We start from the raw sequence: 22,181 nt of genomic DNA on the forward strand, positions 1-22,181 counted from the left end.
AAAGAGGTATTTATTAATTAAAATTGTTTTAGAGTTATATTTAGTTAATGTGTAATAAAAAAGGTAATTTTAAACATATCCCAAAATTTATAGATGTGATTATTCAATTGGATGACATGTGTTGTTGCTGTGAAATGAATGGGTTTACTTTTGGGTCCAACTACCATAGGTTTGGGCCCACTACCACTCTAATTACATTAATAACATTTTTTAACTTCTTTTTTTGGAAAAAAATACTTTAAATTTAATAAAGTTGGTCTTTAATATTATAATCAAATTAGTCTTCATCTGTGGTCAAGCCTCTGTGATCATGATTATCCTCACGTGCTCAAATTCGAATATGTGTTTGTATTGTTGTAAAATTCAAACTCTTTTATTGAATTTTCAAGGCAAGTAGTGTTATGTATATTGAAAAATATTAAAGTTTTCTCTATATTTATTAGCTTATTATGGGCATGGTTGTTCTCAAAAACCTTCTACTACTCGTAGAGTACATCATTGTATATATTTTTCTAAGTTTTGACATTTCACTATAAAAATTTGCATTGTTTTTTATATAATCTTGTATGAATTGTATGTTTATCTTGTTTAATTGATTTTGATCAAGATCACCATAGTGATCAATTACCTTAGTTATTGAATTGGTAACTATATGAAGCCTTTTCTGGTTAGCTAGTATTTATTGTAAGTAACTTGTCGGAACCCTTGTAACTAAATAGATAATTATTGTTGGTGCTATGGTAGCTTGTTACTTATTGTAACTGGTATAGTAACTAAAATTTGTAGGGTTTTTTAATTTTTACATTTTAAAGAGTTTTTTTTATATATATTTTTACGGAAATCTACATAGCAATTAATAGAACAACTTAAATTATAATCAAAACCTATATAACAATCCACATAGAAACTACTAAAATAATCCAAATTATAAAAATAAAAAAAAAAGTTAAAAAAAATAATGTATGAAATAATTTTCTAAATTTATAAAATATGACTAATTGATTAGGTTGAATGTAAGTCGTATTTATATGTTTTTTTTTTTGGATAGATCATATTATATGTTAATTCTTCAATTCTACAACAAAAATAATAAAAGATAATAATAAACAATAATTAATATTAAAAACTCAAATATAATTTAAGATAAGGTTTTGTGGCTCGTAGTTTTGATAGATTGTCTATGTTATACTCTTGTAGTTTCAATATGGAGTATGTTCCTTACATAAAATACAAATATAATTTAATAAAAATAACTTTAAGAAACATAATAAATTTTCATTATGGAAAGCATTAATTAATTTTAAATTGGAATCCAATTTGTAATAATGAAACTATAAGAAACTAATAGAAAATTAGGATTTGAATTTGAATTTTACTAATAAGGTGTACTTACTAAACTTAAAGTTTAATATGCACGTGATAAGCCTCCACTCCACCAAAGTCTACAAACAAATTAAACTTATGATTCATAAAATATGATTTTTTTTTTCAAAAAAAAAAAAAAAACTAAAAATAACATAAAGATCTCCAATAATAACATTTTAAAAGGTATTAAAATATTTTAATGATAATTATCTCTAAAAATTATTAAAATAATATTATATTATTATTTAATATATATTGAATAATTAAATTTTTTTACTTGATAACAAAATAAAACAAAAATATAAAATAATAATAAGATATTAAAGGAAGTCATTGTTTAGGCATTCTTTTTCATTTCAAATTTCTAATAGTAAGAATTTATTAAAAGATGTCAAAAAAATAAATTTATATCATCAAACATTCTATAAATAATTCTCAATGTTCTAAGATAACTAGTTACTTATTGGTTACACTATAAAGAGGGTAGTAACTAGTTACTCTCTAACTATTTTTTTTTTTTTTTCTATATATTTTTTTTTAACTTTTTTGAATTTTTCACATATATTGCACACATTGTATATACCAAAATATTATACATAATCATTTTTTTTTTCCTTCTAGTGAATGGTATTCATTTTAAGTATCATATCATATAGAGTAATGATTCTATTATGAGTACTACTTCATAGCAAAATGAATCATTCAGTGGGGATATGTTAGGTGGTGGTAGGTAGGTAGAGTAGAAGAAGAAAATTTTCTTTAGTACTCTCATCTCCATATCTACCAACCTCATCATCTGCTCTTCTTCCAAACTTAACCACTTCTTCAAAAACCCACTTCATTTCCAGCTCAATTATATTAAAGCTTTCAACTTTCTTAAACCCATCTGTTTTGTTTTTCATTTGAGTAAGTAACTAAGTTTTGTTCCAGTTTCTGCTCTAGTGTTTTGATTCTTTATTAAATTACATGATAAATGATGAACTAGAATGAATAAGGTTTCAATTACTTGTTTTGGTGCAGCCCCAGTTAATCATATCAATGGCACAAGAAGTTGGAAAGCCAAATGAAGAAGAGGTAACTAAGATACCTTATTCCTGTTGTTGTTCTTTACCTCATTTCATTTGATGGGTACTTTGAAAATTTTCAAAATTATGGAGAATGGTATTGTTAATCAGAATGTGGGTTTTGTTGGGAATGGATTGTTAGGTTGTTCTTGGAGAAGAAATAGATCATGTGAGGTTAATCACACTGAACCGACCCCGTCAATTGAATGTCATCTCATCAAGAGTGGTATATATTTATATATATGTATTCAGTATTTGAGTCCCTTACTTGCATTATTATCATTATTTGGGGAAATATGTTTCGAGATTTCTAACATTTCTTTTGTTTTTTTACCCCATAAAAGGTTTCTCTACTAGCAGAATACTTGGAGAAGTGGGAAAAAGATGACAAAGTAGAGCTTATTTTAATCAAGGTCAGTAGATCTTATCTTATGTGCTTCTGAATTTTCAGAATTGGATTTGCTTAGTTATAGCCTTATAGGTATAGGGTAGGGGTTGCAATTCATGTTTGTGGGTTGTGTTCGTGACGTGTTGAAGTTTAGGTGTTATAAGCAAATGCCAAATCCAAACTCGACCTATTGATTTTTTCGAATACTTAAACCCAAACCCAAACTTGTTTATAAACGAGCTAACTTGACTTGGCTTAACCCATTTAAACTGTTTATGTAAAGAATCATGCTTAATTTTAGTTGACTTGTCAGTTTAACCTGTTTACAACCCTTTTATGACATTCACTAGCGATTTAACATATTTATGTCTTATTTAACTAACTTAATACAGCAGCTTACATGTAATAAATATAAGAGTGTTATACTTTCAAATAAGCCGTTGTTGTATCATTTTCAGGTTAGGTGTGTTAACCTGAAAATAACCCAAACTCATTTAAGGAAAATTCAAACCTGTTTATTTCGTGTTATCGTATCTGACTCATTTTGCCGCACCTAGTATAGGATAATGGTACATTGTTTTAGAACTACTTTTGTTTAGTTCTTAAATTGTTTTATCATTTATCTTATGTAGGGAGCAGGCAGAGCTTTTTCAGCTGGTGGAGATCTGAAAATGTTCTATGATGGCAGGACAGAAAGTAAATTTTCAACTCTGAAACATTCATACATACAAATGATTTTACTTTTATGTCTGAGAAAATTAGAAGAAGAAGTTATTGATTTTACCTTTGAGCTTATTGGTGGCAGAGGACTCTTGTTTGGAAGTGGTTTATAGGATGTACTGGCTTTGCTATCATATTCATACATACAAGAAAACCCAGGTAACAAATCAGGACTGGTTTGTGATAAAAACAATATTTTTCTTCATTTTTACTTATAGAATGTACAATTGAGATGTTGATGTTGATCCACAGGTTGCTCTTGCTCATGGAATATCAATGGGTGGAGGTGCATCATTAATGGTCCCATTGAAATTCTCAGTTGTCACAGAAAAAACTGTAGGCACTTACTCTTCCCTGTCCATTTGACCATTTCTTAAATTTATCTTAAATATATATCACTTTGTAGGTGTGATTCATTATAATTTCTCTATAGGTTTCACATTGCAAATTGCTTTTCTAAATAGGTCTTTTCCACTCCAGAAGCAAGTATTGGGTTTCATACTGATTGTGGCTTTTCCTACATACATTCTCGTCTCCCCGGAAACCTTGGTAAGCATGTCAATATAAAGGGAAAGGATTCTCCTTTGTTTCTTTTCTGCAGACAATAACAGTGGTAGAACATGCAGGTGAGTATTTGGCCTTGACTGGAGCAAGGTTGAATGGTAAAGAATTGGTTGCAATTGGTCTGGCAACTCATTTCGTTCCTTCCGAGGTAAGTTATGGATCTATGCACTTCTGCCACTGAAATCAACTCATTGAATCATTCCTCCTGATTTTGTTACCTTAACCAAAAATACTTGTACAAATATCACAAGAAACCGGAACTCTTTATTCATAATCGATACAACACAGAAATGTGGAGTGTTGCTTTTGATTTTATAAAAGCTAGAACATGCTTTCACAGAACTGAATAACATCAAGGTTATTGGTTTGTTGGATCATTGTTTGTAACCATTCTTTGTTTTGATAAAAGATTTCTTCTTGTTACATTAGAAAATACCTGAGCTAGAAAAGCGATTGATAAGCTTAAATTCTGGCAAAGCTGATGCAGTCAAATCAGCAATTGAAGAATTTTCCGTGGAAGTTAAACTTGATGATGAAAGTGTTCTAAACAAGTAAGAAATCATCAAATGTCATTTTATTTACAATTTCTTACTTAGATCTTTAATAGTAAAGGTTTCTATTCTCTAAGTTCCACATATTTTGCTGTTAATTTTGTGCTGACTTTTCAGGCAATCTATTATTAATGAATGTTTTTCAAAGGATACTGTGGCTGAGATCATACAATCATTTGTAAGCTCTTCCCTTTTTGTGTAACAGATGTTAGTGAGTTAACAGTCTTTCAGTTTTGGTTAGACACCAAACGGTCCATATGACATTGCTGCATACTTTCAGGAAGTAGAATCCAAAAAAGAAGGAAATGGGTGGATAGGTCCTGTTCTAAAAGGGTTAAAAAGATCGTCCCCGACTGGACTAAATGTAACACTTAAATCGGTACGAGTTTCTTCTAGTTCTATGTTTTAAGAAGAGATGCATACTGGATTCATGCTTCCATTGTCTCTATTAACTCGTTATTTCCAGATTCGTGAAGGTAGAAAACAATCACTCTCGGAATGTTTGAAGAAGGAATTTAGATTAACAATAAACATATTAAGAGCCACCATATCTAATGATGTGTATGAGGTAACTATTCAGTTATGATCATATTTGATTGCTTAAATTTAGAAACAATACTTATGGCTGCTTCTGAAAATTTCTTTTTCTGTTTTGGCCAAAAGGGTATCAGGGCTCTGACCATTGACAAGGATAATTCTCCCAAGGTATTGTTCTTTCTATTATCTTCTCTTTTCTCTATTAATATATATCTAAACACAGATTTGGTGAAATTTGAGTAAACAAATTTGGTATGACTAAATGGTGTTCATGAACAAAATTCATCTACATTCAAAGTCAAAGATGATATGATTTCATTTTCTTTCATTTAGTGGTCTCCACCATCTCTGGACAAAGTGGATGAAGGAAAAGTTGACCTTATATTTCAGCAGTTTGAAGAAAAATTAGAGCTTCAGATTCCAGAAACAGAAGAATGCAGGTAACTGAGTCTGTTTATATATTATTCAAACCTCATCCTACTATATTATATTATATCACTTTAGTAAACTAATTCAACAATCTTTTGGCCAAAAAAAAAAAAAACAGGTGGGATGGGAAATATGAGAATTCAACCTATGGCTTATGTAAGACAACAAAATGAGGAATAATCTTCATCAACAACATGAACTTGCTCATCCAAGTTTAGCATCTTGAAGGGCTGGTTTGTGTGTTTATGTGACACTTTTTTCTTTAGCTCTTGTAGTGTCAAAAGGAATCTAAGTCACAAATCTTTAGCTTTGTAACTTTCTAGTAAAATAAATGCTCACTTCAGTACTATTGGCTGAAGCATAAAGAAGTGTGTCATATCAAATAAAATAATGGTATGTGGTGTTTGACAAAACTTGGAATTGGAAATATGTTATGGCCATCAGTATGATCTCTCTACAGTTTTCGTACTCATGTAATTTACATGAAAATTATAATAGTTTTTTTATCAACCAAAGAAAATAGAAATAGAAATAATAATCTAATTAAATTTTAAAAAATTATTTGAAACTTATCACAATATTGACACATTAAAATCATCTCTTCCTACGGCAAGAAACGGATGCCCTTAAAAGAGTAGGTCATGTCATGAATCACATGATACCTTTGAACCCAAATGGCTAATGGGTATTCAAAAAAAAAAAAGCAATCTGCCCAATTCAGTCCAAAAAAATTCTACTAAAGATTCAATTATTTTTCTAATCAGTCCAATTATTACATTGATTGGGTTGAGAATCGATGTCAAACCATCCAATGCATCTGGGAGCATTCACATTAGTTGATACTTAATACTTATTCAAATTGTGAAATATCTAAAAAAAAATACAGACAGATACCCGTAAAGGTCATCCAAGAAGAATAGTCGAAAGAGTGTCGCAAAATGTTCACCGTCTGGGAATAATCCTATGTGGCACGCCCCCCAACAAAAATTCCAAAAAATTAAGAGTTTGTCTCCTGTGTCAGACATTTGAAAGGCTCACAGCAAAAAAGATGATCACATTTTTTGTCCAAGGCCGTTATTCTAACGGTCCTCAACAAACCGGCGACACACGCCCAACAGTCACCATAAAATGGTACAGTCCCGTACGGACAACGGTCACAATCCTCTTTCTTTTTTTCATTACGAACGACACGCTTCGCCTGCTCCTTCTTCGTGTCCAAAGAAGGCAGGAATTGGGTCTCACCTACCCAGCCTAATAGTCAATTTTTAATTATATTTTTCATATCAGTAAGCTTATTTCTATTTGGCAAACCCTACCAAGTTCAGGTCAGCTTGAGAACCCAACCCTTCACCTATAAAAATGTCAAGAACCCTTCATGCAAAGGGTTGGATTTTCAGAGTTCAAAATTCTGGGAAACACACTTGTGTAAAATACTCTATGGCCCAAAGAGTAAAATATTATTGATTCATGGATACATAAATATCTCATCTCATTTACTTTCTAAATATATTTTCTTTAGCTTAATTTATTTTTAAATTAATTTTTGAAAAAGTGGATAAACAGTTACACTTTAAATTTTATTGTACATCGTGAATGTAACATCATCTATTCTATACTTGTAGTATACTAAATTATCAATAATACTTGTAATAAATGTATATCAACTATTAGCAAGTAAACATATTTTATGTATTTAATAGAATCATCTTATGTATGTGTTCAACACATATTTTGTTTTGAAAGATGCTTATCTTTACATCTGCAAACGAGTTTTTACATATTACATCCATCTTTAAACAAGTGTTTAAGAAAACCTTAATGTACTTGAAAACATATCACTTAGAGTACATCATTGTATTAATAATAAAATCAGAAGTCAAGTTGTTACAACCTGTATAAGAGAACTGCTCCAAAAATTGGCCCTTTTCAAATTTCATGGCATGGCAATATTATCCCATACATTAAAAACAGTACGAAACACAATTTATTGTTGATATGAGAAACATCAAGATTAATAATATAATCACAATAAAAGAAAAAGAACAAAGGCAACGAAACAACACCAAAACAAACTCTCTATGAAACATTTTGTGCTATACATTACATTTTATCCTGTAATATACTACAGTGTTAGGAAAAGATTATGCACACGATCCACACAACAATAAACTTTAAATAAAAACGTAAAAGATAAATAAATGAGAGAACTATGAGACACCTAAACGGTCTCGGAGGGTATCAAAAATTGATGAAGCTGCAGCGTTTTGTGAAAATGTTAATTTTAGTCTTCCCAGCAACTCGCCATCTTTAGCTTGAGAGGCAGCATCGGCAGCTTCTTTTGCCATGCCAATTCGAGCATAAGACTACAAAATAAAAATGGTCTTAAGGAAGTTGTTCATACAATACAGCAGTAGAATGAAGTAATTGACTTAACACTAGTTAACAGATGAGACTCTCGAGAGACGTTTTACCTCTGCTTTCTCTCGAGGATCGGCAAGTTTTGGGATATATTTTAAGGCCTCTCCCTTCTCATCTGCTTCAATGCATGCTTCAACAAATGGCCTAAAACCTATTTGATGCCAAAAGGAAGTCAGCAAGTGTGTCATGAGATGGTCAAGAAAAAACAGTATTTATACCACGAGGGCTCCCCAAAAATTAAAATTAAAAAATAAAACATGTAGTGATCCCCAAAGACATCCATCCTTACATACTTCTTTTTTTAATCTTCATTTGTTTTGCAATTCGTTTATGATTCCCACCATGAAGAACTCAAATATTTAAAAGAGACTAAAAATATTCAAATAATAAGAAAAATTACCAATGGGTGGTCTCTTTTCCTTTGAGAACTTTTCTAGAGCATCCCAATCTCTGATTGTAGCCAAAGCAAAAACTTTTAGCCAGTACCATCTCTTCTCAGAAACCTGAAACAAGTTCAGAAGCCAATAATAAATAAAAATGATTACAGATTATTTGACACACTGACTATCACAGAAGAACATTGAAAAAGTTTTTATCTTTTGTCACTATTACAAATATATTCCTGATGCAAGTCAAACCCCTTTTCACTCTTCCAAACTCAAAAGCAGTAATTCAGTTGGTGGCATGGGTATGCGTATGCCTACAAACCTTAAATTCTGTTTTCACTTTTAAGGCAGCTCGATTATTTCCCAAGACTATACAAGTTCGAATGGTATCACTGATGCTTGAATCAACAAAAATAGCCTGCTTGGTAGCGACTTCTAGCTCATGCTGTATTCTGCAGGAGCAAAAGTAACAAAAACAAGTTAGCAGACCCCTTTGGCATTATTTACATGAATCTTGCAATTATAAAACTCTCTGGTATACTTAAGGAGTACAGAAGAAAAATAAAATGGTGAAGTTTTCCTGTTATAAAAATATGATAAGAACCGACTATCCTTTTGATCACGATTAATCTCAATAACAGTAAAACAGTAGCCAAACAGTAGAAAATATAGAAGAGTGATATTGAATAAGATCAGAAAACTGGTTACAAGCTATTGGAGCCCTTAGGCCTTTTTGATGCAAAGGGTAATACTCATTTCATTGCATAACTCTCTCACTCCCTATACTCACCTATTTATACTATCTAATTTCCCACTCAATAACCACCATATACAATTACTCTTATACCCTCTTCTACTAATCCTAGGGTTTAACAAAAAACTATTGCATAAATCAATCCAAAAGCAGCACATTCTTTCTCTCTTCAATATCCCAGAAATTGCAGGCATATGCATCTTCTTAGCAGGCTTTAGGGCAAAATCTAACACCCGCCAAACCCTACAATTTTTAGGAAGAATGATGTATGAGATTATTCACTAGGTGGTGGCCTTAAGGAATTCACCCACAAACCATAAGCCTGCCTGACCCTCTCAATTAAATCACACGTTCTACACAACCTCTGTCATGAAACCTAACGTGATAAACAGCACTGTTCTAGTTCTTCATGTTAGTGACTTCAGTCAAAGTTTAATAGGTAAGATTAACTATATCTGACCTTATAAGTTTTGAATGCTCCTCTGCAGCCTTTGCTTCAAAGGTATGCTCTTTAGTTTCTGAAAAAAGGCTTTGTGCCTTCTCAGTCAATTTTATACGTGGACCATGGAGCGGGGACCCTTTGCTTGCCATTGGATTTTTTCCAAGCTGCCATGATTCCTTCCACAAAAGAAAAGCTACCTCCTACAATTACATTGACATTTACATTGCTCAATATAAAGTGAAAGACATTAAAAGTATATTTGCACTGCCTAGATAGGCCACTCAATTAGCCAAGTTCAATACAGACCCAAATGACTTCCAAATTTAGAATGAAAGACAAAGAAGAACTGTGAAATTTATTTGACATACTTGAAGTTGCCCAGTAGATAGAAAGAAGTCCTTCAGGAATTCATGCTTATAACACCTGGAATTAAAAGAAGAAGAAAGAGAAGATCAGTAGTTGTGCACAAAAGAAAGCCAGGACAGAAGAAAAACAGACACAATAATCAGATGAGGTCGGCTTTCCCATGGATGTATCATGCATCTACTCGTAAAACACCCATCAAAAAACATGCAAAAGAAAGAGCACAACTTTTTTTTTTTCTACTTGTTAATTTATTATTTTATAGTCTGATAAAGAAAATCAATTAACTGTTGCTCGTCATAATGAGGCAGAGCAACATCATGTCAGGCATGTATTATCAGATTTTTTATTTTGAAACTAGGATTCCCTCCTAAGCCTACAGTATTTGAGGACTAGGAAACTATAGCAATTGCCCTACAGGTACCCAGGAGGGATTCGAACCTCAGACCTTGTGGGAGCAAACCACATGCCTGACCATATTATCAGACTATTATTCCTTTTCTCGGATGTCAAAACTTTACCCTCTAGGTTTTACTTGGTATTTTTATTCAATTCATTTCTCCTACAAGCTCAGAATTTTTTCTTCCCAATATCATTCAACACAACTATATTTGTTAAGAGAATCTAATTTTATGAAGTACAAGTATCAGTAATTTTCTGTGAGAAAGAAGGCCACTCATTGCATCTCTCCGTCAATACAACTAGATAAAAACCTTTCAACACTTGAATCCTTGCATGCTAAATTATTAAATAGAACATAATACTAAATGAGAAGTTAGATTTACCGTGCATAAGTTATAAATAAATCACGTGCCAGAGTTCTGGCTTGTATCGTTCCGAAAAACTCCAACGGTGGCCTCTACATCAACCGACAAAAAAAAAGAGCTTCAGGAATAAATGTATTTGGGGAACTACAAGTGCTTTTTTCTATATGATTGAATATTTTTAATAAATCCATATCAACAGAAATAAAGACTGCCCAAATTTAGAATAAAATCAGATTTTTGAATATTATCAGCATTATAACCTTTTGCCATATGTGAAAAAGAACGAGATAAACAAGGTCGGTATCACCACTTTCTGTTGCCTTCACTAAGGCAGTATCTTCTTCTCCTATGCTTAACAAAAGAGGAACCTAAACAGAGGAATATAGAGAATGTCAAAAATTATTTCCCAAATGCTTTAATGAAACTGTTACTCTGCATGGAATGCACAAAATTCTAATTTCTGAAAGCCAAGTCCTGTTCTGTCCTACAAAGAAAAAGAAATCCTTTAGTGGCTAAAAAAAGAAAAGAAACCTGCTTAGAGGAACGAGGTTCATGCTCAACAAGCATAGCAGCTAACTTCCGGCGACCACTTTTATCTGCATGAGCAGCAACTGCTGCAAATGATATCCCTCTGCATATTCTTAACTGAAGACAGAAACAAAAACCACATTCATACTAGTGTTTGGTAAACAAGATTACTAGCTACTATCAAACAAATTTATAAACAAGATTCACAACCTTATGAAGTAAAATATCAAGAAGAGTGGCATCTGGAATCGCCAAGGAAGCAGTTATCTTTGAACAGGCCCAATGCATTATCACAACCTCCTGTATCAAGCCAGTCATAGAAGAATATACATTACTAGCTACTTCTACTTCCCAGCATCCGTAGTGAAATAAGTTTGAGACTAATTCATTTTTAGCATAAAGGTTGTGCCTTGAGAAAAATAACTTTGTCTAAAATCTTACTTGATTCATCCCCAGGTACTCTGAGATCCGTAGTGCAAGAAGATGTTGGTGGGCATTAATCAAACGACCAATCAGAACAGATGTTGTAAGCAACTGCAGTCAACAAGTTATTCAGTGCAAGAACAAGAAACAAATTAAGATTCAGAATTGGAATTGGAATCAATTACTTGAAAAATAAGTTTTGAAAAACCTTATATTGTTGTATACTAAGTGGGATGCCAATCTCATGGTTACGAACAGCATTTAAGACCCGCAACATTTTACTCATCTCTTGAATCCGATCACGTTGAAAATTGCTGTCAAAGCCAACTGGATATCATTAACGAGAGCAAAAATCAGAAATGTTTATTCTTTTAAAATAAGTTGATTTAAGACTTTACAGGGTCTGTAAGCATAGACATGCTTATGACATTTGAATTTACACAAGCAATCCAAAAGACAAGGTAACCATTGCAATATTCTGTATTGCCTAATTATTACCAAAATATTCCAGAAATTTCAACAAAAAATAGTTTACACTTAATGATATGAAAAAACTAACAGATTCTCCAAATTTCCCATTTGTTGCAAAAAAAAAAAAAGTAAGCTCTATAAAGTCAACTCATTTAAAGCAATCAAAGCAAACTAACCTGCAAAAGGCTTGGCCATAGCTTGCAGCTCTTAGCAGTGTCCGTTGACGCAAAACATCAAACTCATGACCTGCAGCATCAACACAAGCCTCTACAGCCTCAGGCAAGGAAGAACGAATTAATCTCAAATTTTCATCTGCCTGACAACAGCCAAGAAAACTTTGGTTGGTTTGTATACATATATTTACAATAACTATGATGTCACTGAGTGTAATTTGCTAAAATAACCAATGGAGATCAGCTACATAGGTTGGTTTAGCAACTCTACCTTGGCACTTCGTCTATCAAAATGATCAAGTGCATCGTAAAGTAAAGCGGCAGGCGATGTACTACCAATCTTAAAGATGGATTCAGTGGAATCAGGAACACGTTGTAGAAATTCCATGTTTGAGTTGGACAATATTCTCACCCCATCACACTCCGGGATAAGTATTATCGGTTCATCATAAAAATAACGCACAGGATCCCCTCTTGGCCCCATCATCAAGAGCATATCATCCCAATAGAGCAACACAGAGTCCATTCCACACCATGAAAGTTGCTCCGGAGGAAGAGCTGACTGTACACACTCAAACTAATTTAAGACACATTCTCACATAATATATGAACAACTCGAATATGCAACTATGCAAAACATCAGTAATCAGTAAATAGCAATATGATCGTGTAGCAAAATCAGTAAATCGAAAACCAGAAATGTACCTCACAATCTTGCTCGATGATGACTTGCCGCAGATCCGAAGTCAAGACCAAAAGGCGGCCGTCGTGCGTGAACGAGGCGAGCCACTGACCATCGCGAGACACCGCCATTTTCTGCAAAGGCCCGCGCAGAACCTCAAAGCCGAGTTGTTGAACTCCGTCCTCCTCCACAGCCAAGACATAAGCATCATCAACGCCAAGAAGCACCTCCACATTACCGGACATCGTGTATTGCGGCTCGATCACAGCCATACAATGCGGTGGCTCCTCAATCCCAGGATTAGCCAGCTGCACAGACTTCGGATTCTTGAAATCCGGAATGCAGAACAATTGATTCGATTCAGTGATGCAAACGACTCCATTTCCCCAGAAAACACAATCCACTACGTTCTGCTCGAAGCACTCCTTGCCCATGGAGATGTTTGGCTCGAGAAGTTCGGCGTGAATGTTGTACCTGTAAACGGTTCCATCTTGAACGATACAGGCTAGGGTTTGATCATCAGTCCAAGCCATTCCAATCAATCTTCCGCCTGAATTTTTCCAAACGGTCTCGGAAAGCTGAACACCGGCTGAATTGAAGATACGGAGCTTGCGGAGGGCGGATTCAGAGTGTAGTTGGACGATCTTAGAGTCATCGCGGATAACGGCGATTGGACCACCGAAGGGTGCGCAGGCGACCTTGTTCCGAGTGAGGTCCATATGCTTCCAGGCCATTCGATAGAGCTCCGGCTTACGGTAGTAGCGATTATAAAGGAGCTGCCACTCGGCGGCGACTGAGACGCTCGCCATTGAATTTAGGGTTTTGAATTTGGGTTTGCAAGGTTAGAGAGAGCTATGGTTTCATTGATTGATTTGATCGGAGCTTGGAATCTTCGTTCTGTTAACTGTTCATTGAATTGGGGAACGAAACAGTTCAGAGAGGAAAGAGAAAGGATCACATAAACCAAAACAATAACCGATAATTAGAAAACTCGCACTTTAAATTTGTATAATTAAATTATTCCCCTGTCTTTCTGAAAATTATAAAGTCAACTCTATTTCGTTTAAATTTACAAATAAACCCCATAAATTTAGAATATTATAATAATGATTTGCATAATTACTATTAGTCTAACTTGATTAAATTTCTACTTTTGTTTATAGCTAAAATTTTTGACTTATTTTTAGAGTTTGAATAACTATTATACGAAGATGTAATGAAAAATATGTTTGAAAGTATTTGGATATTATTCAAAAAGATCTTTTGTTTATTTACGAATTATTAAATTGTTTTAATTTTAAATTATGTAAAATAAAATAAGTATGTGTACAATATATTGTTTAAATTTTATTTTTAATACGTTATATTATCTGATATTTTTTTTTTATATATATACATTTAATGACACTAAAGTAGTATTTATCTAATTAACATAGGGTTATAACTTGGTAGCTACTAAATGTAATATAATTATCTGATATTCTCAAAAATTTATTTAGGGTTTGTTTGGTTTTATTGTATTGTATTGTATGGGCTCGTTTGGAACGCCGTATTAGGTCGTATTGTATTGTATTATATTAAATTGGGTTATATATCATATTTTTATATAATACTATGTTAAACTTTAATTTATACTAAAATATTATATATTTAGGTGCCCATAAAAGTTAATACTACATATGGTTTTACATAAAAATATTGCATAAAATACAATTTAATATAATAAAATACAATACAATACGACCTAATACGGCATTCCAAACGAGGCCTATTAATATTATTTAATACAATACTATGTTTAGTATTAACTTGTATTAATAGATTGTTAAAGTTATAATATATTTTCAATCAACACGACCTAAACACCGACTACGGGTCGGGTTCGGATCTAGTTTCGGGTCTTGAGTCCCGGGTCATGGTCTAGGTCCGAGACTGGATCCGAGTCTGGGTCCAAATCCGGAACTGGGTCTAGGTCCTAGGTTTCGAGTTCGAGTCTGGGTCCGGGTGTTAAAGTATTGAAATGATGAAATAAGTTATTTCATCATTTCAATACTTCTAACTCATCATCAAGAAACTGGTTTCTTCATGGTAATTTTTCCGATAATATTTCTGGCGACAATGCCAGTTCTGATGATTTTTCTGGAGTTTGCTGCCGGTATTGAAAAAGTCTCCAAAGTAGCTGTCGGTGTCAAAAAATTCGTCGGAGTTACTGTCGACGCCAAAAAAACGTCGAGATTGGCATTGTCATCGAAAAAATCACTGGAAAAATCACCAAGAAACTGGTTTCTTCATCAAGAAACTAATTTCTTTTCTTGATGAAGAAACCAATTTCTTGGTATTTTTCGGCAACTTGCCAATTCTGACGACTTTTTCGAAGTTTGTTGTCGATGCCGGAAAAGTTGCCGGAGTAGCTACTGGTGTCGGAAAAGTCGTTGGCAGCAACTCCAATGCTTTTTCTAACACCGACAACTATTTCGGTGATTTTTTCGGCGCCGACAACTTTTCAACATCAGTGACAAATAAAACTGCCTAATCAAATAAAAACATTAAATATGAGATTTAAAAACTTAATTTATATATATATAGATATAAATATATATATATGGGATATAAAATGCTATCAAAATACTTAAAAGAATAATATATAAATTAATTATATTTAAAATTATCATATTTAAGTAAACTACTTATAAAATTCGATAGTGATGGTAATTTCTTCATATTGGAATAGGTGATGTGGAAATATTTGTGGAAGGAAATGCTTTTATCAATTGTGGCCCATATAAACTCATGAGGCTGAGGCTGTTTATAATACAAACATTATTAATTTTATTATTATAAATTTGGAAATAGGAAAGTGAATTGTAGCCATGGAAATTAAAAGCAAAACATCTCAACTTAGTAGTAGTGAAACAATAATAACAAGTGAGAGAACAAAAGATGGCTATGAATTCAAGAGCAATAATCACTTGTGTTTACCAAAACCCTTCTTCTACACCACCACCAATTCCAATACCATCTTCCATACCAAATAAACACACTCATCAACACTTAATTAAGCTTCATTCTTCTTCTTCTTCTTCTTCTTCTTCTTACTCATTTAGAACACTTGCCCACTCATCTCGAGGATCTGAAACTGAAACTGAAACTACAGAGCAAGAACCACCATCTCCTACTAATTCCTTTTCAGGTAAGTAACAAAAACCTTTATTTTTCTTCTTTTAGTTTTATCATTTTTTAGATTGTATAGATTTTATTATTTGACTTGGTGAATATGGTTGTTTTATTTTAGAAAATCTATGAATCTGTTTGATAAAAGGAAAAAAGATTAGAATAAATTAAGGCCACATATCCAAAGGTGAGGTATAAAACCAACCAAGTTATGATGAGAGCATTTAGTGGTAGGTGGCCACTACTCTCTAGAACTATTATATACTTGTTATGATCTAAACCAAACCTCATGATCAATGACAAATATTATTGGGTCTGGGGCCTGTGATTCTGTTAGGTTATGAATGATTCAAACAGGTCATGGGCCAAATATTGCTACACTAAATGGGTCCTTTCCTAACCATAATTCTGGTCAGAGCCACCTTGTTGGGACAGACCCGATCCGACCCACTTAACCAAGCCTTTATTCATGCTTACTGTTTCTTCTCAGTGAAATATTTTATGGGTTTTAATTAGTGCTATTAGTTCCTTTCAATAAATAAATAATTAGTGCTATTAGTATAGTTGCCAATCCTTAAAACTCTCATCTATATTATGTGTTAAAATTTACGATCAAGGTTGTGGGAGTTTTACAAGATTTTCTAACATCCACTCAAAATGATAATTATTTTTTGAAAATAAAAGTGATTAAAGTCTGATTAAATTGCATAGATTTTATCTCAAAACTAATTGATAATAGGAGGATAGCATTTTATTGTCACACATCAATAATAATTAATAACTAACTCTAATAAATACTATGTTAGAATTTAAAATATATCTCAAAATCTCAAAACCAAGTAACTTGTGCATTTTATATATCACATTATGTTTTCATAAATTATGAATATGAGACTCTTTGAGTTGTTGCACTTTACTTTCAATTTTCTATGACTCATTTTTTAATTTTTAAATATAATACTTTTAAACTAACCGATCAGGAAAAAAAAGAAGAGTAATTTACATTTGAAAAATCAATTTTTTTTAACAATAGGTTCTATTTTTCTGACAGTCACATTCATTAGCAATCACATTAGAGTTGCACTAATAAACCAAATACACCACTTTGAATAGTGATCATAATCAATTAATCATAGTTTACTAAGCTATAAGATTATTTTAACTAGATAAGTTGATCATCAGTAAAAACTAAATGTATGGCTAGGAAGATTTATATTCATTGGCTAAATACTAATGGAAGAACTGCACTTTTTGTGCTAATATCATATGCAAGAAAATTGGCTTATTTATTTATATAGATCATCATAGAATAATAAATTTATGTTATTAATATTTAAAGTTCTGATGTATATAATTTTCTTAAAAGGTCCTTTGAACTCTGCTCGTTCACAACTTGATCTTTTGGAGCAACTTTCCTCTACTACTAGCCCATCAGGTAAACTTTTACCAGTTTGGATCTTTTATTTTGTTAAATAATTCGAAATAGTACATCAAATTCAAATTTTGTCAAAATATTTTTCAAAATGACCAAAATACCCTAACGATGAACAGGTTACGAGAGTGATGGTAAGACTGGGAAGCTAAGCATCCGCGATCAACTTGTCGAACTTGTTCGGGACAGAGATGGTGATTTCAGCATACCATTGGGTAAGAATTTGAAGAAAGTGAGTGCAAAGTTCTTAACCATTTCACAGAAGAGAAATATCAAAAGACAAACTTACATGAATGAAGTTTCTCAAAGGAATGACTCTGTTTTCTTTGCCACAATTGGTGCCTTTGTAATCCTTCCCCCTATTATAATATTGGGTATTGCTATTGCAACTGGTTATGTGCAGCTTTTTCCTTAATTGTCAAAATTTTACATTTAATATGTATATAAGGATAAGAATTATTAGGTTGTTAATGGTTGTTGTTACATTAGTCTAAAAGTATCTTAAGTATTTTCAATTCAATCATTTAAGGTTAGAGAATATTACATAATCATAAATTTTAGAATCATTATCTTTTTTGACTAATATTTATTTAGAGAAAATCTTAAAAATGTCAAAGATTATATGGTTGAGCCTTGAATATATTTCAAGAAATTTAGGGGATTGCTATGATTACCAAAATTGAATTTGAAAAAAATTTGCACTGCATTGTTAATTATTATCTCTCATTACAAATTTTAACTAATAAAGGTTCAAAATTTTCATTACACAATCCAATATACAAACTTCAAACACCCCCAACACTGGATTGTAAAAACCAATGTGTCCCACATGAGAATATTAATAAACAAAGAAAGAAAAAAAAAAGAAACAAGAAATGGATTTTTGGTTAGTAAATATATAATTAATTAATATACTTTACTATATACTATACTATATTATTAATTCTCAACAAGACTCAATTCTTTTTGTTTTTCTTTTGGAGGAGCCTCAGCCATTGGATTTGTAGTAGTAGTAGTGCCCAAGATTATTCCTTGTTTTTGTATATAACTCCATTTGTCTTGAAAGAGGTAAAAAAGGCATATGAAACATAATTCAATAGTGAAAAGTGAGGTCCAAATCCATACTTTTTTTGATGTTTTCTCATGAAAGGCTTGTAAACCTGAATAAATGCTAAACACTCCCAATAATGACACTGTAGTTCCAAGAATCCAATGTGCAAAAAACCAAACACTCCTTCCCTTAGCTCCCCTGTAGAGAAAAAAACCCAACAATTGTAAATAATGTTTCAAATTAATAGGGAAATATTGATTTGGCCATTCTGAGCACTAAACTGATTTCAGGTCGTTAAAAATTCTCCTTGAATTATTGAGATTGTTGGATTTAAGAATTTTCGTCAATGGGCCCATGACGTGGGTGAAAGTTCGATAAACATAATTTAATACATGTAAAAGACTAACGGAAATAGGGAAAAATTCTAATTAGCCTTAATTAATTGAGTGTTACCTGTTTGGCCTGAAGAACCCAATAAGGGCTTGCAACCAGATTATTCCATACAATGCTACTCCTATTCTTTGGTGATTATTGTTGAATGTGTTGTTGAAGTTTTTGAAGGATAAAACTGCTCCTGCTGTTGCAATAAGTACAGCAAGAGTCTGTACAGCCAAAAAAAAGGGACAAATTTAATTAATTAAGTGATAAATAAATGAATGAAAAAACACTTCTTAAATCATTATGGAAAGAAAAAAAGAAAAAAAAAGTTAATTATTTGTGACTCAATTTATATATTGACACACCTAACATCATAATTGTGTAACAATAAGATCAGAGATTGGCTTTGATAATTTAATGAAATTAGAAATACTAAACAGTACTACTGTGTTTTCTTGATCTCTAAGGTTCATTATAATCTCCCTTAGATACTTTTGTTTATTTTTTATATTTTTTAGTTATCCAACAAATTAATCAGTGGGCTACATAAAATATTAATATTTGCTTTAATTTCTCTTTCATGATCATCATTAAAAGTTGAGTTGTGGGGTATATATCTTCAATAAACAAAGTCTCAAAGCATAAATGGTATCTTTTGAAAAACTGTAGAGATATTGTTTGTAAAGTAATTTAATCAAAAACAAAATAAAATTATTAAAAATGGGTTTAAAAAACACAATTGGGTTAGTTAATCTAGACTGTATAAATTATAATAACATGGTAATTTTTTTACTATGTTCTTATAAATAATTTAATAAATAAAGATTAATGTAAAAAGTCTTACCTGTGAAATAAGATGAATCTGGAAAAGAATTCTAAGCCTTCTTCCACATTCTTCTCTGTTTGACATTCTTATAGTGAGGATCCCAATAGGCATCAAAAATCCCATTGAAGCCCAAAGAAGAAATCCATGAATTGTAATATTAAGCAATAGTTTATGATCCATCTGTAATTAATAATGATATATACATATATGGGGTGTTAGTGTTACATATTTACCAAGATCAAAATTAAATGAGAAAATTGAAAACATACCTTAATGATGTTGTCTTTGTCGATCATAATAGTATCTACTCTTTTCACATTAATTTCTTGAGATGAACAGAGAAGAGGTAGAATAAGAAGAAGAAGAAAAAGAAGACTCTTTTGAATACATAAAAATCCCATCTTTAAAACCAGAAGAGAAAAGAGGGCATAAAGTGAAAGAACCTTCTTGTGTGTTGATATATGATAATATAAAGCTGTGAACTTTGATCAGCTCAGCTACAAAGAGAAGTGAAAAATAGTGCTTCACAGCATTGTACTACTTGGGTTTTGTGAAGCAAAATTGTAGTAGTGTGCCCACTTGATTATATATTGTTTTCTTCCTAATTTTTCTTTCTCTTTCTCAGGAAAATGTCAGAGTTGTGTCATCTTTATGCCTCAGTAAAATGAAACTTTGCTGACCCATTTAACCATTCTTGCCATACAAATCTAATAATAAGATCAAATATGTGTCAAAAGAAAAAAGATGGCTCACACTTGAGCTCTCAAATATTCAAAGTTTGGTTTTTTTTTTATAAAGAAAGAGAGAGAGAAATCTTTTTAAAGATGGAAAGGTATGTGTTTGTGTGTGTGTATATATATAAATTGCATGGATATTATTGTTGATGCATTAGGTGGTGAGAAGAAAAAAAATACATACTTGAGTAAAATAAAGAAAGTGGAAAAAAAATAAAGAGAAGTGGGGAATGGGAATGGATTGAGATTTCAACTTCTTTGTGGGGTATTTCTTCAACTTTGACAGCCTTTTTTTTAATTTTATTTTTAAAAAAAAAAAGATGGAAAAATTGGTGGTATATGGGAAAAAGAAAGTGGGAATTTTTTTTTTGGGAGCAAATGGAATGTCTGGTTTTCAAAGTTGTATGAAATTGTTAGTATATGTATGTACCTATATATATAAAAAGTGGATTGTTTTTTTGGTATTGTTCTGTGTAACATTATCTTTTGCCTCCCACTACTGACACTCTACTATATATATATATATATATGTATTAATGTATTACATTATATGAGTTTTGAAATGAAACAAAAACAGGAAAAACTATAATATTTATGTATAATTTCATCATGCCAACCCACACAGTAGAAAATAATGTAACAAAGTCAAAAGCTTTATTTATTTTTTTTTTATGAAAGTAAAAGCTTTATTTATTGAGAGTGGAAAATAATATATTTTTAAGCACAAGTTGAAAAATCATAGGATCAATCAATAACAATTTTTGGGTGATTTAAAAAAATAAAAAAAATAAAAACAATTTTTGGGAATGGGACATTACTTTTTCTTTTTCTGTTTTATTTTATGAGATGCTTTCTCTCCCAAAGTTCTTTTGTTTTAATATTTTTTTAGGCAAAATAACAGTGTTCAATACATGTGGTGTGGTAGATTGTTTTGATTTGCAAAATCTTCTTCTTTTTTTTTTTTTGAAAAAAAATATATTATATAAATTTTACAAATTGATAATCTTTCTTTTTAAATATATTACATTTTTATGAGGACGTGTTTCTACAAGAGACACTTAAATGTTATGATCATTCCAACTTTTAGGCTATGTTGAAAAGAAAAAAAAAAAAGAAAAGTGGAACAATTGTGCATTAAAAAAAATACTGATTCAATAAATAAAAATTATATCTAACATAAAAAATTTATTTTTCTTTTTACATTTTTTTTCCTTAAATTTTCCTTATATTTTTCTTTACTATCAAAATTTAACTTACAAACATAGTCCTAAATAAAAGAATTCTTATGTGATGTGATTATTCACATTAAATTTATTACGTGAATAAAAGGAACATATATCTGTAGCTATCAAAGATCTATACATATATTATATATATATATATTAATTAATATTGTATGTATGTGGACAGAAACCTCATGTACTAAAGTGATTACTATTGAGAATGACACTGTTCTTCCCATCATTTATAATGTTTTCTTTTATTAAAATAAAGAAATAAAGAGATAAGAAAATAAAGCTTAATAAGTATTGAATTGGGTCAAGCTAGCATTGCAGAAAATTAT

At 31.6% G+C, this 22,181-nt stretch overlaps 4 protein-coding genes across 5 annotated transcripts; 2 read left to right on the forward strand and 2 right to left on the reverse strand.

Moving 5' to 3' along the window:
* The first annotated feature begins 1,962 nt into the window (after window positions 1-1,962).
* LOC115700802 (3-hydroxyisobutyryl-CoA hydrolase-like protein 5) lies at window positions 1,963-6,031 on the forward strand. 2 transcript variants are annotated; one of them, XM_030628455.2, is made up of 16 exons: window positions 1,963-2,275; window positions 2,386-2,439; window positions 2,572-2,655; window positions 2,774-2,842; window positions 3,450-3,513; window positions 3,623-3,696; window positions 3,790-3,873; window positions 4,002-4,086; window positions 4,164-4,249; window positions 4,531-4,652; window positions 4,770-4,830; window positions 4,933-5,031; window positions 5,119-5,220; window positions 5,316-5,357; window positions 5,523-5,629; window positions 5,737-6,031. In XM_030628455.2, the coding sequence occupies exons 2-16, from the start codon at window positions 2,404-2,406 to the stop codon at window positions 5,789-5,791; spliced, it is 1,170 nt and encodes a 389-aa protein (XP_030484315.2). In that variant the 5' UTR covers window positions 1,963-2,275; window positions 2,386-2,403; the 3' UTR covers window positions 5,792-6,031. The 2 variants fall into 2 exon arrangements, with proteins under 2 accessions (XP_030484315.2, XP_030484316.2); XM_030628456.2 differs by having other exon boundaries at window positions 1,963-2,271.
* A 1,570-nt stretch (window positions 6,032-7,601) lies between these two features.
* LOC115699497 (protein VACUOLELESS1) lies at window positions 7,602-13,999 on the reverse strand. The gene is made up of 15 exons (XM_030626945.2): window positions 13,049-13,999; window positions 12,615-12,905; window positions 12,347-12,486; window positions 11,908-12,013; window positions 11,718-11,810; window positions 11,487-11,576; window positions 11,280-11,393; window positions 11,009-11,116; window positions 10,767-10,840; window positions 9,987-10,041; window positions 9,637-9,818; window positions 8,745-8,874; window positions 8,437-8,539; window positions 8,090-8,187; window positions 7,602-7,981 (listed from the first exon to the last, which is right to left on the reverse strand). Exons 1-15 carry the CDS (start codon window positions 13,832-13,834, stop codon window positions 7,826-7,828), a joined length of 2,526 nt encoding a protein of 841 aa, XP_030482805.1. The 5' UTR covers window positions 13,835-13,999; the 3' UTR covers window positions 7,602-7,825.
* Window positions 14,000-15,817: 1,818 nt separating this feature from the next.
* LOC115700638 (uncharacterized) lies at window positions 15,818-18,124 on the forward strand. The gene is made up of 3 exons (XM_030628250.2): window positions 15,818-16,215; window positions 17,563-17,631; window positions 17,748-18,124. The coding sequence occupies exons 1-3, from the start codon at window positions 15,966-15,968 to the stop codon at window positions 18,041-18,043; spliced, it is 615 nt and encodes a 204-aa protein (XP_030484110.2). The 5' UTR covers window positions 15,818-15,965; the 3' UTR covers window positions 18,044-18,124.
* A 237-nt stretch (window positions 18,125-18,361) lies between these two features.
* LOC115700637 (cytochrome b561 domain-containing protein At2g30890) lies at window positions 18,362-20,788 on the reverse strand. The gene is made up of 4 exons (XM_030628248.2): window positions 20,153-20,788; window positions 19,902-20,063; window positions 19,133-19,281; window positions 18,362-18,877 (listed from the first exon to the last, which is right to left on the reverse strand). Exons 1-4 carry the CDS (start codon window positions 20,282-20,284, stop codon window positions 18,568-18,570), a joined length of 753 nt encoding a protein of 250 aa, XP_030484108.2. The 5' UTR covers window positions 20,285-20,788; the 3' UTR covers window positions 18,362-18,567.
* Window positions 20,789-22,181: the final 1,393 nt, after the last annotated feature.

The sequence above is a fragment of the Cannabis sativa genome, chromosome 8 (assembly GCF_029168945.1).
Source record: "Cannabis sativa cultivar Pink pepper isolate KNU-18-1 chromosome 8, ASM2916894v1, whole genome shotgun sequence".
Classification (NCBI taxonomy): Eukaryota; Viridiplantae; Streptophyta; class Magnoliopsida; order Rosales; family Cannabaceae; genus Cannabis; species Cannabis sativa.

Coding starts and splice junctions, on each gene's coding strand:
- LOC115700637 (XM_030628248.2), bottom strand. CDS start 20,284: ATGGGATTTTTATGTATTCAAAAGAGTCTTCTTTTTCTTCTTCTTCTT. Junction 19,282..19,901: donor AGATTCATCTTATTTCACAG/GTAAGACTTTTT, acceptor TTGGCTGTACAG/ACTCTTGCTGTACTTATTGC. Junction 18,878..19,132: donor GGGTTCTTCAGGCCAAACAG/GTAACACTCAAT, acceptor TTTTCTCTACAG/GGGAGCTAAGGGAAGGAGTG.
- LOC115700638 (XM_030628250.2), top strand. CDS start 15,966: ATGGCTATGAATTCAAGAGCAATAATCACTTGTGTTTACCAAAACCCT. Junction 16,216..17,562: donor TCCTACTAATTCCTTTTCAG/GTAAGTAACAAA, acceptor TTTTCTTAAAAG/GTCCTTTGAACTCTGCTCGT. Junction 17,632..17,747: donor CTCTACTACTAGCCCATCAG/GTAAACTTTTAC, acceptor AACGATGAACAG/GTTACGAGAGTGATGGTAAG.
- LOC115700802 (XM_030628455.2), top strand. CDS start 2,404: ATGGCACAAGAAGTTGGAAAGCCAAATGAAGAAGAG. Junction 3,697..3,789: donor ATACATACAAGAAAACCCAG/GTAACAAATCAG, acceptor GTTGATCCACAG/GTTGCTCTTGCTCATGGAAT. Junction 4,653..4,769: donor GATGAAAGTGTTCTAAACAA/GTAAGAAATCAT, acceptor CTGACTTTTCAG/GCAATCTATTATTAATGAAT.
- LOC115699497 (XM_030626945.2), bottom strand. CDS start 13,834: ATGGCGAGCGTCTCAGTCGCCGCCGAGTGGCAGCTCCTTTATAATCGC. Junction 12,906..13,048: donor TCATCGAGCAAGATTGTGAG/GTACATTTCTGG, acceptor GAGTGTGTACAG/TCAGCTCTTCCTCCGGAGCA. Junction 8,188..8,436: donor GGAAAAGAGACCACCCATTG/GTAATTTTTCTT, acceptor GGCATCAAATAG/GTTTTAGGCCATTTGTTGAA.